Source organism: Bombus huntii, chromosome 6 (genome assembly GCF_024542735.1).
Source record: "Bombus huntii isolate Logan2020A chromosome 6, iyBomHunt1.1, whole genome shotgun sequence".
NCBI lineage: Eukaryota > Metazoa > Arthropoda > Insecta > Hymenoptera > Apidae > Bombus > Bombus huntii.
The window spans coordinates 6,764,040-6,781,793 of NC_066243.1; the positions used below are offsets into that span (position 1 = coordinate 6,764,040).

Sequence of the window (17,754 nt, forward strand, 5' to 3'; positions counted from 1 at the left end):
AGTATATTTTTAAATTGCATCCTTTGATAGAATTCGAGTAGTTATAGGAGAAGGGTCCAATGAAAATTTAATCTTCAATTTCTTCAAATATGTGACGTGTTTTCACGATACAGCCAATTCTGTTTTTATACGATTTTCTTTTACGCAATTTTGATTCTACACAGTTTAAAAAATATTAAATCTTTTTGTTACACGATTTAATATGATTTAATGCAATTCACATCGTATCCTGTACAAAAAAAGAAAGGATCATTTGACGTTAATCTTTTTTGCTCGAAGCTTTTTTCATATTTTTTTTCGTAGATTCCTATTCCAATTTTATTTTACATATCTATTGAAATTTAACTGCTAACTGGCTACTGCTTAGTTATTTATTTTTTGTTCAAGTCCCACTTTATGGAAAAGTCATATAAAACGTATTTCGAAATTGAGTGGTGACGTCGAGTTTCGGTAATTCCAAAATTAAGAAAACTTAATTAATAAACGTATGTCGATTCTGATCCTCAGATTCAGAGTGTATTAAGTCCACTTAAAAAAAAGAAAGAGAACAATGATTTTTATATCTTTGCTCTATCAAATTTTCTACTCTATCCAATGGCAAAATCACTTTCATTCCAAATCGTTTAGTTTTTAATATAACAATCTAAAAATGATACCAAATCTTGTGTATCTTGTTACAAGGTTTTTGCAACATCGATTTACTCTCCTTTAGGATACTTTCAGACGATCAATAATATCGTCAATATTTCAAGATTTTCTACGAAAATGCGGTTTGTCAATAAATATTGACACTATACATTGATCCCTTTAGTTGAGAAGCTGGAAATATTGTCAATATACACAGAATGAATATGAAGTTTGAAAAATGTGACTTAATACACTGCAGTTCTGAGGCCCAGAAACGTAAGTCATATTCTTTGTCCTTTTGTATTCTTGAATTAGTGGTATGTCACTTCCTTTATATGAAAAATAATTTACTTTGTCTATATGTGTTCATGCGTATATAACTATCTTCATAAGTTTCTAAAATAAAAAATATATTCAAATAGATAAGGATGATTTGAAGATTTAATTAAAGATTTTGGTACAGTCTGTTGAAAAAAATATATTGTTTGTTTTCATATCACTGATTTTTTTGAGTGTGAAACAAATTTTCTTTTTTCTTTCACGTGCACTGTATCTTTCTTTTTTACATGACTTCTTTTGTATAGTTTCTCTTTTTTTAACAATATCCTACCGTGTAAAAACAGAATTCTCTGTATAAGCCATAAGTGTAAGCCATAGTAAATGTACAATATTCTGTATTTTGCTAATGTGTACTTTTAACCAAAATTTGGTTTCATTTCAATCCAAACGTAGGTTAGATGTAGTGCAACATAGTTTTATTCATTTGAACGTAGCTGGTTCTATTTGAAATTCTCCAGAGATTTAAATTGTTAGTAATGTCATTTAATTTTTAACTAGTGTCGCTAACTTTATGAGACTAAATATTTGCAACAATATTGTTCAACATATCTAAACACAAGAAACGATAAGTCGTTCTTGCAGCAAGGAAACTCACAATAATCGCAGAATAATTATTTATTATCCTTGGTGAGCTAAATCACTCAGTTTTTTGTATTTAAAGAAAATAGTATTTGATTTAACGTAGTAAAGTTTAACGTAACGCCTTGAGCGTAAATCGTTAATGTCGAAATATAGATGTGATATGCTGAAAACATTGTGGAAATAATTTTCAGTGTTAATGTTACAACTCTTACGTTTTCAATGGTTTGGAATTTATTAATAGTAGGAGAATCTTGTTTAACTGTAAAATATAACGCGCTTTAAAGGATATATTTTGTTTTTAATTACACTTTAAAAGTAGTAATATTGTCGCATAATCTAAATTTTAAAGAAGTTGAAATTTTTCATTACAAATATGTGATTATTTCTATGAAAGTTTGCGCTTATAAATTATAGACAAAAGTAAGAGATACCTTATCATGATTAAAATATATAAAGTATGCTTGTCAAAATTTTCACACATTTTATCCAAGATACAATTTTTCTATAAATACGTACACCGTGTAATCAATACCATAAACATTATAGTTTTGTGTTCCTCTGAACAGTTACAACACTTGCTTTATGTGATTTGTTCTTGTTATTTTCTATTTATATCTTTCATTGTAGTTTCAAATCAACACGTTGGAAACATATAAAAACGATCTATTTTTGAAACATTATGTATTACGCTATTTCTTTTCTTTTCTTTTTTTGTTTTCTTTGGTAGTACTACATATTAGTGAAAATATTTTAGTATGCTGTTTTTCTGCGAGTTACGTCCCGTATATGTGCTTATTTATATACATATGTATGCGTAGAATCATCGAATAGTTGCGTATTAGCGTGAATGCATGGTGGTAAAATTCTACGTGAACTGCCATGCGATGGACGAGAGAGATCTGAAATATCTTGACAAATATGTTGTACACATCGTGCTAAATACGATAAGAGAGCTTTCCTGCTATGTCTTCGAGTGTTAGTAACGAATAATTCTGTATGTGTATACACGTTAAAGACGCTTCTATGAAATTGGCATGCGTGGATTGTAAAAATCGTTCTTCAAGGTGGAAATGCAGGAGAAACTGAACTGATTTTCTAAAAAGCGGCTGTGCGTCCGCGAGAACAACAAATTGAGCAAGATTTTCCCTAACAACAATATTACATACGACTGCTGTTAACAAAGCACATTGAATCGAGGTATTTTATTATCTTGACATGGAATTAGTACATAGGCAATTCTTTATAATAAGGAGAAATATTGTTTCGAAATATCTTTTAATTAATAGCGGTAGTTTCCATCCGAAAATTATTTCCACAATTTCCTAAACGCGATTTTTCGTAGCTCGCGCAGAAAATATCATTTTTCTCTCAATTAACGAAAGAAGTTCAATTTGGTCAATTTCGGGGCAAATGTTAGTTACGTTGTAAACAGAAACTTTTATCAGGTGTAATAATAGCTGGAAAAGTATCGGAACTATGGAAAATCCTCAATTACTATAAAAAAAATTCTTAACTAAACCTTGTAATTGTAAAAAATTACTAAATTACAAATCATTACTTTTAAATATCAATAATTACAAACGAACAAATGATAGAGAAGTAGAAATTAATATAGTTTCTTCAAAACATATAACAACCACTAATAAGTGAACGATGTTTCAAAGGATCGTTGAAAGCGAAAGGCGAGACGTGAAAAATTTTTCTTTCTCACACGTTCGATTCGACATTCGATAGTATAAATTGTATATTTATTTTACACTGACTTACGCAACATTTTTGAAGTTGATTCTTCCCTGACTTTCCGGTATAAATATCCGACTACACATTGCTAGTCAATGGACAGAATTTCTCCTTAAACTTGGCTCGCATTTGGCCAGATGATGAGATCAACTGTCACGTTCAACGATTATTATAAAAACGGCAAAACTCGAAAATTATCGAGATTTTAAAGGAAAGTTCCAACCTGAGATGAAAGAATTTTTCGTATGGAATTTTTGAACGCGGTTTCAAACGAGTGCGAGTGACAGATTTCTTTGTTTCAAACACATCCATAGTTTTAACGGGGATATTTCAACGAACGCATATGTAGTATTCGTACACTTAGAAAATTTGTATGGATATGTTATGTGGATTGTTTTGGAAAGTTGGAAATTAGTAACAGGACACAACTATTCCAATAATTTCATTAAAAAATATGAAGCTTATGAGAGAAACGTATTTATCGTTTCCATTCAGTTGCAGGATATTATCGAATCATATTCGTGCGTGACTTGGTTGCCAAGAAAGAACTTTAGCACATTTTAGGATAATTTTTTGAGTGAGTTATTAAGAAAAAGTCTATTAGAATACTTATAACAACTGTCATTACAGCACTGAATAGAAAAAAATTGTTGCTGTTAAAATTGGTGCTGTTTAAATAAACGAAGATGACCTGTTCTTTTTTTTTATTGACACAACAACTATGTCGAAGTTTGTGCTAAATATCCTGTATATGTAGTGTACGAGTACTGTATTAGTACCACTGTTTAAGTACACTGATTCTGGTTGCCACGAATAAAATAGTAAGAATATAATAAAACAGGAGTTCACTTTCTCGCTCCATTTATCTATTTATGTAAACAAATTCAATTAATTTTATACTCTGTATGTTTAAATGACATTGCCGACTCATAATCACACTTCGAGTCAACTGGCAAATACTCTCTATATATCAATATTGCTTTACCTTCAACGATATCTTTTAATGATGATTGCAAAAACCGAGGAAATATTGGAAACGTTAGAATTAATTACCGAATAGTTACAATTAATAACCGAAAAGTTACTTTCAATTGATCTTCTTTGATCATTTCAATTGATTCTCATTCTACATTTTTCTTTAATTCTTCGATTTTCTCATTTTTCTTTGGACCATGAAATTATATAGTAATTATAAATTTTGCTTTAGAAAAAGAATACGGAGATTATGTATGGTTACCTTTCCCAACACAAGCTCCGTATCTTTCATCTTTAACTTTCTCGATTTTCTTTATTTGGATGCAACGCCGTGATCGAATTCCTAAAAGTTATACTAATTGTTCTATCTCAACGGATCGTATACGAAGAGTCGAAAGAATAAATCGCTGAAAGTAATAGAACTTTGCAAGAGTTATTGCAATAGAAATTTGCAAGGAAAAGAAAATTTGATATTGTAAGAAAGTCAGCGTACCGGATGTTATATTATTTTACATTGTTTTATTGTGCGTAAATATCTGCGCACATAGTCGCATTATGTTTGTCAGCGTGACTAATTCAGGATTCTGTTGTGTGTTTGGGACGCGTGGAAGCTCTAATCCGAAGAGCAGGATCCTTTCTACTGACCATCCCAATCCCAATACTAATTATCATGTAAGTATTCAGTCGATATTGATTTAGCTCGGTGTTGCTTCTGCCTCCTTTTGTAGGATATTTTCTTGCGCGTAAAGGACGGAAACGCAACAAAATCCTCTACTATTTTTCTTAACTCTCACCGTGCATCGTGCATGGAATGTCAATATCTTGTACACTATCTCGTCGTATTCTCAATTTGGTTTTGTGGGCCCTTTCCTAGATATCGTACGAATGAAATGATTTTCTAATTCAATTACAATCACAGCGCTTTTCTCAGCTCGTTCTCTCTCTAGCTATCACTTTCTTTCTCTTCCCACCCTCTATCTTTCTTACGTGTTTGCTCATACTCCTCCTTTTTTTTTATTTAGGCTTGCTACCTATTTTCCTACTTTTTTCAACTTCTATTATCCCTTTTTACTCTGAAATTTACTTCGTGTTTCTCATTCTAGACTCCAGGATATATATGACCTAACCCTAACCTAACCTATAAAAAGTACAATACTTTCTGTTTTCTTTTCACCGTAACAATTTTTTACGTTGTACACTTGGTATTTGTAGTGTGTGAAACATGTATATTTGTTGTATGTATGTTACTCGCTTCAAATTGTTTGGGAAATCTGTATGATCTCTGTAAGTCTGATAAGTATCATCTACTTCTTTTATTGCATGTTACTACCTCATTAGGTGTACGTTTTATTGTATTTTCTACTTTTTACACCCTATCAGTTGTCGTATTTTGTCTCTTGGTTGCATCATCTCCTGTAATAACACGTGTATTTTTCTGAATGGTTTATTTTGCATTCTATCCTCTAGATCTATGTATTCCAGTTCAATTTTAAGATACTTTCTGTTGCAGTATCGGCAAGCAGTTAAATCACCACAACCACTTGCATTTCAACAGAAGCAAAGATCTTTCCTGACCTTTGGTTTCGGCGCGGGACCAGCTAGAAGGGAGTCTCACGTAAATGTTAATGTGACACCAACAAGCCACGACCTCGCGTCCGATACACCTGAAATACGTAAATACAAGAAACGTTTCAACAGTGAGATTCTGTGCGCTGCACTTTGGGGTAAATTCATTACATAAGGAATACAATATTTAAGAAACGAACGTGTTACCTTACGTTATTTTACGCAACCCTCTACGCAATCCTTATTAATTAAAACAACGTATAAATATTTGTAGGAGTAAATCTACTAATTGGCACTGAAAATGGCCTGGTGCTATTGGATAGAAGTGGTCAGGGCAAAGTATATCAGTTAATAAGTAGAAGACGGTTCCAACAGATGGAAGTTCTCGAAGGACAAAATATTTTGGTTACAATTAGCGGAAAGAAGAATCGAGTACGGGTATATTATCTTTCTTGGCTCAAAAGTAAAATCTTGCGAACCGATGGACACAGTGATGTAAGTCGCTTTTTTGTTTGTCGATTGATTTCGTTGATCGATGATTGATTTAATATGTATCAACGATACATATTTTCATATTTCAGCAAGTTGAACGACGCAATGGTTGGATTAACGTTGGCGATCTTCAAGGTGCGGTACATTTCAAGATAGTAAAATACGAGAGAATAAAGTTTCTTGTCATCGCACTGAAAGACTCCATAGAAATTTACGCTTGGGCACCTAAACCTTATCACAAATTCATGGCTTTTAAATCATTCGGTGAATTAGCGCATAGACCACTACTTGTCGATCTTACCATAGAAGAGGGTACAAGGTTGAAAGTTATTTACGGCAGTGCTGATGGTTTTCATGCCGTTGATTTAGACTCAGCAACGGTCTATGATATTTATCTGCCAAAACACGTGAGAGAATACTTATAATATGACTTAAAAATAGTCAATGCTTCTTCCTGTATTTACATTAAGACGTTTGTTATCGATTGCAGACTCAGGGCCCCATTTGTCCACATTGTATTGTGGCATTACCAAACAGTAACGGCATGCAGTTACTGTTATGTTATGATAATGAAGGTGTATATGTAAACACTTATGGTAGACTTTCCAAGACCATGGTTCTACAATGGGGAGAAATGCCCACTAGTGTTGCATATATTGGTACAGGACAAATTATGGGCTGGGGCAACAAAGCTATTGAGATTAGAAGCGTAGAAAGTGGACACCTTGATGGTGTGTTCATGCACAAGAAAGCTCAACGGCTCAAGTTCCTTTGCGAGCGTAATGATAAGGTATGTGCATGTACATACATATTAAAAAATATATTATTATGATAGTAATAATGAAAACATACATATTATAATTAAACTGCCTTTATTTTCTATAGCGTAGTTTCACCTTGTGTTTGTTTATTTTAGGTATTTTTCTCGTCAGCTAAAGGTGGAAGTGCGTGCCAGATCTACTTCATGACATTAAATAAACCTGGCATGGCTAACTGGTGATCCCGAATAAGGCCAAATCTGGCCCTCAAATTATCTTTACGAATAAGGACACAAAACCTTTCTCGTGTATCGAGATACGTATCATCGCCATTCATGTTAATTCATTCTTCACTGCCAGGATTTAAAGCCATGGAAAGCAGACAATGTTATTATTGGAGTCAACAACATTGTCATTATTTTCAGTCTTACTACAATTGTCATTATTATCATTATCATCGTCGACGTCGTCTTCGTCGTCGTCTTCTGCGCTATCATCGACGTCGTCGTCGTCGTCGTCGACGACGTCATCATTGTTATCGTCATCGTCAACGCCACCACCATCATTATTACCATCATCATCATCATCACCTCCACCATAACTACTATCATTTTTATCCACATGACCATTATAATCTATATCGATATGTTTGCTCGAGTAATTGCACGTTAATAGAAAAACACCAAATGTTCAATGAAATATCTCAACAATGTCTTCGATTGTTCTTGCAAAGTATACAAGGGACTTGTATAAAAATATCACTTCATAAAAATATTTCTGTGCTTTTTTAACCGTTCATCTTACGTGATGCAACTTAGCATATGACAGAAGAAATGTTCCTTCTTTACCGTAATATTCCTCTTGATAGAGAAAAGTAAATAAGAAAAAAAGCTATCATATATGCACAAAACTTTATTCTACTTCATAATAATTAATTTATCGTGTTACTAATTGCTAAATATATTTCTTATACATGAAAGAATCCTTTGCATGAATTATAATTTCGAAATAACAAATAACAAGAAAGAACGATTTAAGACAAGTCGAATTTTTAATTTGAAATAATTTTAAAAACGAACTCGATACGTTATTAGTGACTCGTAACAGGAGTTATATCGTACTTCTCTAAGTGCAAAAGAACTGTGCAATATCAATGCTTTGGTTTGTATGGACGAAGAGATTTTCCGTAATGAGTTTGTAACAAGCGGCTGAACTTTTCTATGATAATAAGAGAAATATGAACTATTTCGATAGCTGTAAGTGCAAATACGCGAGCAAAATGCAGTGTGAATGGATTTTTGCGATTTACATTTCGAGGAAGAAAGAGTATAGAGAGAACGCGCGCGCGCAAGAGTGAAAGTTGGAGCGATATAACGAATGCGAAGGAATGTATGTAACGTATGTTTTTAAAGTAATTTTTTATTGAATTTATTTCCTTTCCATTCATAAAGATTATTATAATTGACGTACTATTAACTTTTTTTTCTGGAAAGATTGCTCTCATGATATACACATATGTAATCAACATATATGTATTATTACATCAAGCTTATGTTAGAATAACCTAAGTGGAAGAACGACATTGTTTTTAACAGTAAAATAATGGAAGAATAGCGATGGTCTAAAATGTTATAACTAAAATTAGGAATAAGGGAGATAATACTAATGTTATTAACTGTATAGTTTGTAGTAATCGAAGGACTCATATGTTCTACTTCTGCAATTTAAAATAATGACGATGACGATGATAATACGACGATATAATATGTGGCGTTGGATAAATTGCATTTTTTACAAGTAATAGATTTATGTTAGCAGTTTTTGAGACGTAAAATGATAAGGTGCAAAGAAAACATTTTTTTTCTGTTTCATTATTTTTTCTAAGATTTACTAATATACTTCTTACGTTTAACTTGCACCCTCCTCTTTGCGAAAGGTATTCGCTTGGATATGGTCGTGTGTTATTTACTTCTAGCAAATAATACAAGCAATCAAGGAAACGCGTTCAATATTCGAATAAAGGACAATTTATATTATATTATATATGATAAGACGTCATGCATAGAAAAATGGTAATTTCCTTTTCTTACCATTTACTCGCTCAATATTATACGAATTAACGAATATTATTCATCCGCAAATTCATAATTTCAAAAGTAGAAGTATTCATGACGACGGTCTTATTGATCAAACTGAATTATAATGTTGTACTTTGAAATTGTGACTTTTGTAATTAAGAAACAAATTAAAACACGTCGCACGTACATATATCGCAAGTGCGTCCTACCATTCAGACTGAAGTTTTATACAGAACTTTCTGCTAGAAATAATTTTAGTTTGAATAGTTCTATGTGTAATTTACTTACATCGGGCTTGCCTTTTTAAATACTTTTGACTTTGTATCAAATGTAAATTGGAATAAGAATGGTTATGCATTTCATCTTTTCTTTTATATAATTGCAGTTTTTTTATGTCGTTTCTGATTGAATTTCGATTTATACCGTATATCGTGTACAAAGTTTATTACACATAAGCTTTCCTCTTAATCGTTGAGTAATATTGGAATTGTAAGTCAGTAATTATAAAGTTGATTTCGTTTTTATTACTATTAAATGTCGGGCATATTTTGCTTAATGTATCATCGTAACTGAAAAATAAAAAGTCTACGGCAATAATGTATCAATAAGGGCGAGATTCGAATTTCGAAAAAAAAGAGAAAAGAAAGAAAAAAAAGATACGTAATGTACACTCATTTATTTATTTGTATGTAAATAAATATATGACGTGGTATATGATAAATAAATAATACGTCATACTTATTTATTTGAATGCGTTTCAACATTTTTTTACGATGTTCTTGAAATATGATGGTTAATTTTTAAGAAGCTTTATTTTTAATATTTTGGACATCGGAAACACTGGAAAACGCATTCGTAGTAAGTAGATGCAAAGAGGAGGACGTTTAGCTAGTGCAACGAAAGACTGTTTTCTGGTGGAGAAAAAGAGTTTCTATTACGCTGGGATGGAAGGAAAGGAACAGGGAGTGATTAATCGATTGCGCGCGCGGAGTGTATGCGAGTAAGAGAGAAATAGAATTTTTAGCGAATGCTATACGTATGGACGGTCATTTACAAATAATAGGGATTCCAATATTATTATAACGATAATATTGCTACGTTAAACAGATTCATGAATTAATTTCGTGCAAGAATTCCTCTATCACTTTCGGTTCCTTTGGTTAATACTACGTTCCATCCATTTACTTTTACTTTATCATCTTGCACATTGTTTCCCAAAGATGGTAGTGATGATTTTTAAAAAATACTATAATAATTATTATTTCTATAGTTTATAATTGCATTATTGTTGCGATTATTCTATCTATCCGTACGCCATTATGACCATCACCATGCGGTATATTATGATTACAATGATTAAAATTACTACTATTATTACTATTAGTGAAGTCAAATATACGGACAATTTGTAATTGATACGACAGCAGTTTTTCATATATCCTATATATGTACATATCATATATATATAGGATATTATTATATCCCATATAGCCGCTTATAATAAGAATAGCTTATGACTTTTCAATTTTATAGTAACACAAAAACAACCAATTGCAATCATTAATCTCGAACAAATGGAAACCATTTATCAATGGAATAAAAAAGACTATAGACAGAAGGCAAGAAAAAAACAATGGGAAAATAAATTGATAAGTATGACATAGATACAGTATCTACAAATTTTGTTTCTCTATAATTTTTTAATTCTAATATATTGGCCTCTTCGAGTCTCATATATATTTGTTTTAATAAATTAATAATCATATATATTTGTTTTAAAAAATATACCATAATTATTAAAGCATTATGCGACAAGAAATTTTGTATGTTTGTATCAATTCTGATTCCCTTTTGGTAACACAAACCTTAATTCGATTAGTGCCAATATAACTAGCAGCATAATTTGTCAGTGACATTAGCAGTATCTTAAGAACTACCTTTCTTCTGATACATTTGTATGAATGTTTGCTCACGTAAGTTTAATGTACTGTAATTATTTTTCATTTGTTCTAACTAAACAGGAGTGATTAATTTGACAGCTATGTGTACTATAATTTTTTTTTATAAATAAAGCACGTTGAGTAGCTGGCTATCAGAAATGACGTAACAATTAATAATTTTCGTTAGTGTCGTTTCAAGTACCATCATGACGAATTTTATAGTAGTCAAAAATACAAAAATGCGAACATTTTCATTGAAGCTAGTTTACGCTTTTTGTTGTTTTCCATACGATACAAAAATGTTCCTATTATATCAAATGGAACGAAAAATAAACAGGAGATATTTAAATCTATGGTTGGAGAAATGAAGAGAAATGAAAGAGAAAATTTTAGGTACTCAGTAAGTTATTTAATAATGGAGGTTTATATTTTTCTTTAAATCCTATTGCTTTAGATGAGAACTAATAACATTTACAATTACAAATATAAAACTTCGAATTTTGATTGATGAATGGCGAGTCAAACGAAATAGGTGGCTGGAAATCATTCTTTTTAATTCGTCACTGACTGATCACACTGGCTTATCGCATGATGCTGGAGTGAATTATATGCAACTTCTTCCAAATAAAAACTCTTCTTTATCCTGGAACTCCTGCACAGTTATTAATGTCGAAACGTTCAAATTCGGTAAGTCTATTTTTATTTGAAGAATTAGTTCAAGAATTATTCGAGCTCAGCTTATATCAATTAACCTCTTAGGTACTTGCGCCACTATAGTTGCTTTCGCGGATGTCATCTTATATTACGACGCGCCATTGTAGTGGCTCACTCTACTGACTTATACGCTCACCGTTTGAACTAAATGATCTTTTTCATTTGTCTTGCTCAAACAATATTTTTCCCTTGTAAAGATAATAGCATTTAGCAAGAAAAATTAACGAAAAAATTAGAATTTCTAATACGTTATTCTCCATCTCAAACGCATAATTTCAAACAATTTTTTACTACGCTTTCTAGTGTCGAAGATAGTCTAAGAAACGTATCCTTCAACCCTCAATTTTGAGCAATACTGTCATCTCTTCGATGTGGATGATGTCCAATATAAAAAAATACGTGTCAAATATTTTTTCGGTATCTATCCCCCATATGTTTTATCAAAATCGGCGAGTTCGATATGTTCCCTTTAAGCATATTGGTAATAAATATCTCATAACCTCTATATGAATTGATGGATTAGTTTCAAAATTTAGTCTCATAATCGCGATAGTTGCGTGTCATTACTGAACCAACGAAATTTAAAAAAAAGTTTCGTACAATGCGCATAATACACCGATAAACAGAATTCCGTGGTAAGTGTTCGAATGCTTTCGTGTGCTACTGCTTCCATTAAATTTCATAATGAAAATTTCATTGACTTCGTCAATGAACAGAAAGTTGAAAACAGTCTTCTGAGACGGCGTTTGTCTTATACGCATATTTAGTGTATTTAAGAGGAAGACTTTAAGTAAATGTTTTACTTCTAAACGTATTATCTCTCTTATGTGTAATGGCTCGTGTTCTAGGTCCTTATACCTTAAGTCAAGAAAGTGAGAAATATGTCACTCGAAGTTAAGTCCGTCGTATATGTCGCAAAATTACACTTTACTCGAATTTGCTGAAAATTGTGAAATTCACGTTATAACGCTTTAAGAAGATATTGGACGAACGTATTAACGCTTTTGGTGAATTGCACACGTGTAACGTTGCAGATGCGGGTACCTGTACATGTTTCGCATTTACGTTATTCACATTCATATTCGGACACAGCGTTATCTCTGTATTTGTCGCTTTCTATAAGATGGGATGATTTAAGTATCGTGTCGTCCATTCTACGAAAATATGAACTATTTATTGCAGTTTGAAAATACGTAAATGTTGCTTCCTAATAATAACGCTTAACTGTATTTTTCACGTCGCATTAATATTCGGACATGTTATGAAAAAGAAAAATATTCTGTCTGCAGAAGTTCGAACATGCGAAATGTATGATGATGAGCGGCGACAATATAAACCGCATATTTTTTAATAAAATAATTATAATGTACAGGGTGTAAAAAAGTTATTTAGTTGAGACCATAGAGTTGTTTTATGGATCACCTCTAGATTTGTGGACATCTGCAAAAAAATTAACCGCAAAATTGACCTAGACATTGACCTTGAAATTCAATGTAATGCGTGAAAGTAGAGCCCATGTAATTTAAAACGAGTCCAAGGGGGCTGTTGCATGACTTTTTCTTCACGAAGTTACAGCAGTTCAAATATCGACAATTTTTCGGACAAAATTCAGTAATTCTTTAAAAAGTGTTATCGTAGAACAGATATTTTAGGATTTGTATAATAGAAGCATATATATATTTTTCATAACAAAAAAATCATAGAAACTAGTATTCACTATCTGTTACAATAATAATTGAGAAGTTTTTTTAATATTGATAAGCAAAATATCCGTTCCTGCTACAGAAAAATTTTTGCTTTCATATTTTATAAGATCTGTCGAAAGTAAAACTTTTATTTTCAGGAACTTTCCTTTGTATCTGTCCTCATAGGAACTCATAACGTGAGAAGGTTCTCTAAAAAAGTTTCAGGGTCCATGTTTTAAACAAAGCCTATTAGAAAGTTCCATTACTCTTTGGCTCCTTGGTTTATATGATCTCTTTCCGTTGCACAGGCTGCGTAGAACACCGTACCAAAGTTTGGTCACCTGTTTCTGAGGCAGCCTGTACGGATATTAGAAATAAATGGTGGTTATCGAGGGAGATACTATTGTTCCACCCTCCTAATGCGGCTTAACAAGTTGACGTACAAAGTCGCCAGATCGAATTATCGAAGCTTACGCCGAAACCACGCTAGATCAGTTATTTATCCTGGACAATGAACCACCAACGCCAGTTATACAGACCGTTGAGGGATATTAAGTGACCAGGGGATGGAAAATCCACGCTCACGGGGTTATGCGATAACAGTGCTTTGGAGTATCCGATAATAATAAGAAAGTACGATTTTTCAACGTGGCATTTCAGAATTATACGTAAAAAGAGAATCGGACGATATCGAATTATCTTCGATGTAATTAGCGTTCCATAAATTTACTTCTTTGATTTTTCTTTATTTTCACACAGTATACAATGTTATACAAAGAAAAGTTGAAAATTTATATTTACTACTCACAGTAACTTTTGCATTAAAAATTTATCATCATATTCGGAACAGTCATTTATTCCATTTTACGTATAGTTTTCATTTATCGCTCTTATTCAATAAGAAATCGTTTTTTAAAAATTACGTTGTCTTCTAATTCTTCTTATTTTATAAACTTCCTTTCGTCCGCCACTGCTAGTAACCGCCAATAGTATATTATAATATAATATTTAAACCTTTGTTCAAATTTCTATTATTTCGCTATCGATGTAGTATATTGTTGTTTTGTAATTCATGCATCTTATTTAATCAGCTATTACCGAAATACTTTTTATTTACAAATAATTTATTTCATGTTGCTCTCCCAGTTACAAAATTCTAATACAAACATGAATTTTCTATTAATGAAGTGTTAAGCCAACTGGTCATCATTTTTCGTATACAGAAGATTAATTAGTATAAACATCAAACAAATTTGGCGAAATTTGATACTAGGAAATTCCATAAAACATAAACTTTCTATTCCATCACATTTATCCTTACAGATACACCTTCGCAAAGACATGGGCACGACTTTCATCCGAAAGACAGCCTGTAGGAAAAATAAGCAATCACTTCTATTGCGTTTCGGCAACCAATCAAATTAATTAAACTTAAGGTCAAATATAGAAAACTGATGAAATATGGAATGGTATACCTAATTGGAGTAGTGCCGTTTTTAAAAACCTGACAAACGAATATCGGTCAGGTAGCTATAGGCTATCTCACTCGCTCACTGTGATGAAGAAATATGGATCAAGCGCCTAATGTGCGGACTTTGAACATATGATGAATGTGTTGATGCAGAGTTCGACACTTGGATACGTGACTATCGCAAATAGCTATCCTTTTTATGTCATTCTTTTTTACATGTGATTTTATAACTAAAATGCCTTGATCAATAAAAATAATAAAGAAGTATAGAATAGATAGAGAAGATAGAATAAAAAGAAAAATAAAAGACATTGTATCTGATTTCAGGTATTCCATATTTGGCCACTTTCCCCTATACCGTCTCCACAAATTCAGTTTCACGGAAAGGTTCGCCAACAGATTAACGAATTAAAAAACGGAAACACTTGCGCATCGTTTAAACCCTATTCAAACATCGTACAAGATACTTCCATACTAAAGTTAATTGACTATAGTTACAAAAACCAACGGACGAATAAAACACATTTCCCTTTGAGCAATTTTTCCACGTTAATACTTTATTGTCACGCGACAAGTATTTTATCGAGAGTAAGCGTAACTCTTCTTCAGAGTTCAATTCGCTATCTTATTCGTATCGAAACAGCGAGAAGATTGAATATTTTTCCATATGATACCGTTGGAATATTTGATTCGAGAATATTATGGTCGAACAACTTTTATTCCGTAAATCGCGTTCGAAACTGTAGAATTGTTAAAACTTTTCAAAACGAACGATGCACTATTACAGCAAAGCGTCGCAAGTGCTAGTGTATACGAGTTTATCTACATATGACGTGTCTCAGGCGATGCAATTGAGCGGGAGGCAATTCTTCGTGCACAAATAAATTAAAAAAAAAAATTGTCTCGTTTCAGGTCTCGTTTTCGAGAAAATTGAGTTTGACATAGAATAGGATATTCATATTGGAAATGTCCGATGGGGTGTACGTGAGTACTTGTTGAATTTTCAAATTCAATTTCCTCGGAAACGAAGCCTCAAACGAACAAATTTCATTCTCTTTTTCGATTTACAGCGCTTCGTGAAAGTATTCGTACACTTGTCGTCGAAAACTTCCACGTGTCTACAGTATATCATTGCGCACGTGTTATGCTATGAAACATTTTGAAATTTCATTAGCACTGTTATGAGATGCAATCGCCATCATTATATTGGCGAAATTTGAATCCGATCTGAAAATATATGCCAGAGTATACATACATATGCGCAGGCGGTGAAAACACATATTTTTCTGTCTGCAGTCATTTTCGGATCGTCGAGTGCACGTTACGATAACAAATAATGCGATTGAGACTTTTATCTTGCTTCTGTAATTCATTCTTTGTGAACTTCCATCTTAGTCGTTTACTTTCGAAATCTTATGAAACTATTCCAAAGTCACAAGGGATGAGTCATGGTTAGATGCGTTTTGATCTCATCTTTTTAATAGTAAATAAGGAAATAGGTTACTCCGTTAAAAAAAAAAAAAAAAGAAAAGACGTTGCAAATTACTAAAATTTCGAAAGATGTGACCCAGAGATGACATTCATTTTCATAGCCTAATTTCCCCCTTACAATACAATGACCTTCTCTCGAAACATTTTCTTGTATCATGTAATATTGTACGATATGTTTATTGTATATTTTATATTTAACAAATAAAAGAGTAATTAAGGGAGGCCGAGTTAAACGGGACACCCTGTATACATGAAAAGTTTTTGGGAGCGTCCGAATATTTTTGTGAGCCACTTTGTATTGTGTACAATACCTAGACCAACGACTATTTTAAGTAGCTTAATCATATTCAAGGACAGCTGCTCCATACTTGCTACCGTGCTACTGTAGGCTACAATATTTCGGAAATCTATATATACTATAATATACTATAATTTTTGCTTCGCGCTGTTGTTTCTTCGTGGCTTGCTGTCGGAGCGAGTTGATTCCTTGCGTAAACGAAGCGTGCGTTGATGCTCACAGCAGCCGCAGCTTGCCTTTCGCTCGTCAACATTCGAAAATCGCTTCTAAACTGAAGAAAAGTCTATGGCTGTCCATTGGTATCGATAAGTTATCTTCCCTCAATCTCTCACACTTTTTCTTCCCTCAAGATGTTCTATTTCATACTGCAGTCAGCGTCGAACGGCCTACATGTTTTTGTGGTTGCTGTGAATGTTTAAAAGCTCTGTTCTTCACTGTGTTGATTTAATCCGAATCTCAATCTGATACGCGAGTATTATCCTTAAAAGCAAATTCCATGGATTCTTTGTTGAGATAACAACTTTCTACGCGACCTTTCGAAGAAAAATATTAGAACACTGGGAAGGGCTACTCCTGATTCGGTTATCAGTCAGACAGCCAAGAAGAGAAAAGCTGTTCCACACACATCGGAATTACCGATATGTTCGCAGCTCCCTCTCACCCCGCTCCCAAAAAACATCAGCTGATTTAATAATAATTAAATTTAATAATTTCACACTGTTCATGATCACACATGCGTGTGCAGCTCGCAGCACGCAGCTCGTTAAGCGTAAAATCCGCTACGTTCATTTGAAGGCGAACACGAAGGTAGCATAATTGATAAACTGGTTCGAGAGCAGTCGAGGTACGTTTGATTTCGCAAACGATGTAGAGGGAGGTAGACTTTCGTAAGTGATGTAAGGGACTTACGTAATTGGTTAATGGTTGATTAAATGACAAATTCCTAACACGAAAGTGACATATCGATAGGTTAGCCGAGCGATTAGACAGTTCTAGCG

At 32.8% G+C, this 17,754-nt stretch overlaps 1 protein-coding gene across 14 annotated transcripts in view; it reads left to right on the plus strand.

Annotated features, from left to right (window-relative positions):
• LOC126866563 (serine/threonine-protein kinase mig-15) overlaps positions 1-10,573 on the plus strand; it is an 81,944-nt gene extending 71,371 nt beyond the window's left edge. For 12 of the 14 annotated variants that reach the window (XM_050620302.1, XM_050620304.1, XM_050620303.1 and 9 more), the window contains 5 exons: positions 5,774-5,987; positions 6,104-6,324; positions 6,411-6,728; positions 6,812-7,111; positions 7,238-10,573. In XM_050620302.1, coding sequence (XP_050476259.1) covers positions 5,774-5,987; positions 6,104-6,324; positions 6,411-6,728; positions 6,812-7,111; positions 7,238-7,321 — 1,137 coding nt within the window. In that variant the 3' untranslated portion in view covers positions 7,322-10,573. The remainder of the gene's footprint in view (positions 1-5,773; positions 5,988-6,103; positions 6,325-6,410; positions 6,729-6,811; positions 7,112-7,237) is intronic. The other 2 variants (XM_050620309.1, XM_050620316.1) reach the window with 1 other exon arrangement.
• Positions 10,574-17,754: the final 7,181 nt, after the last annotated feature.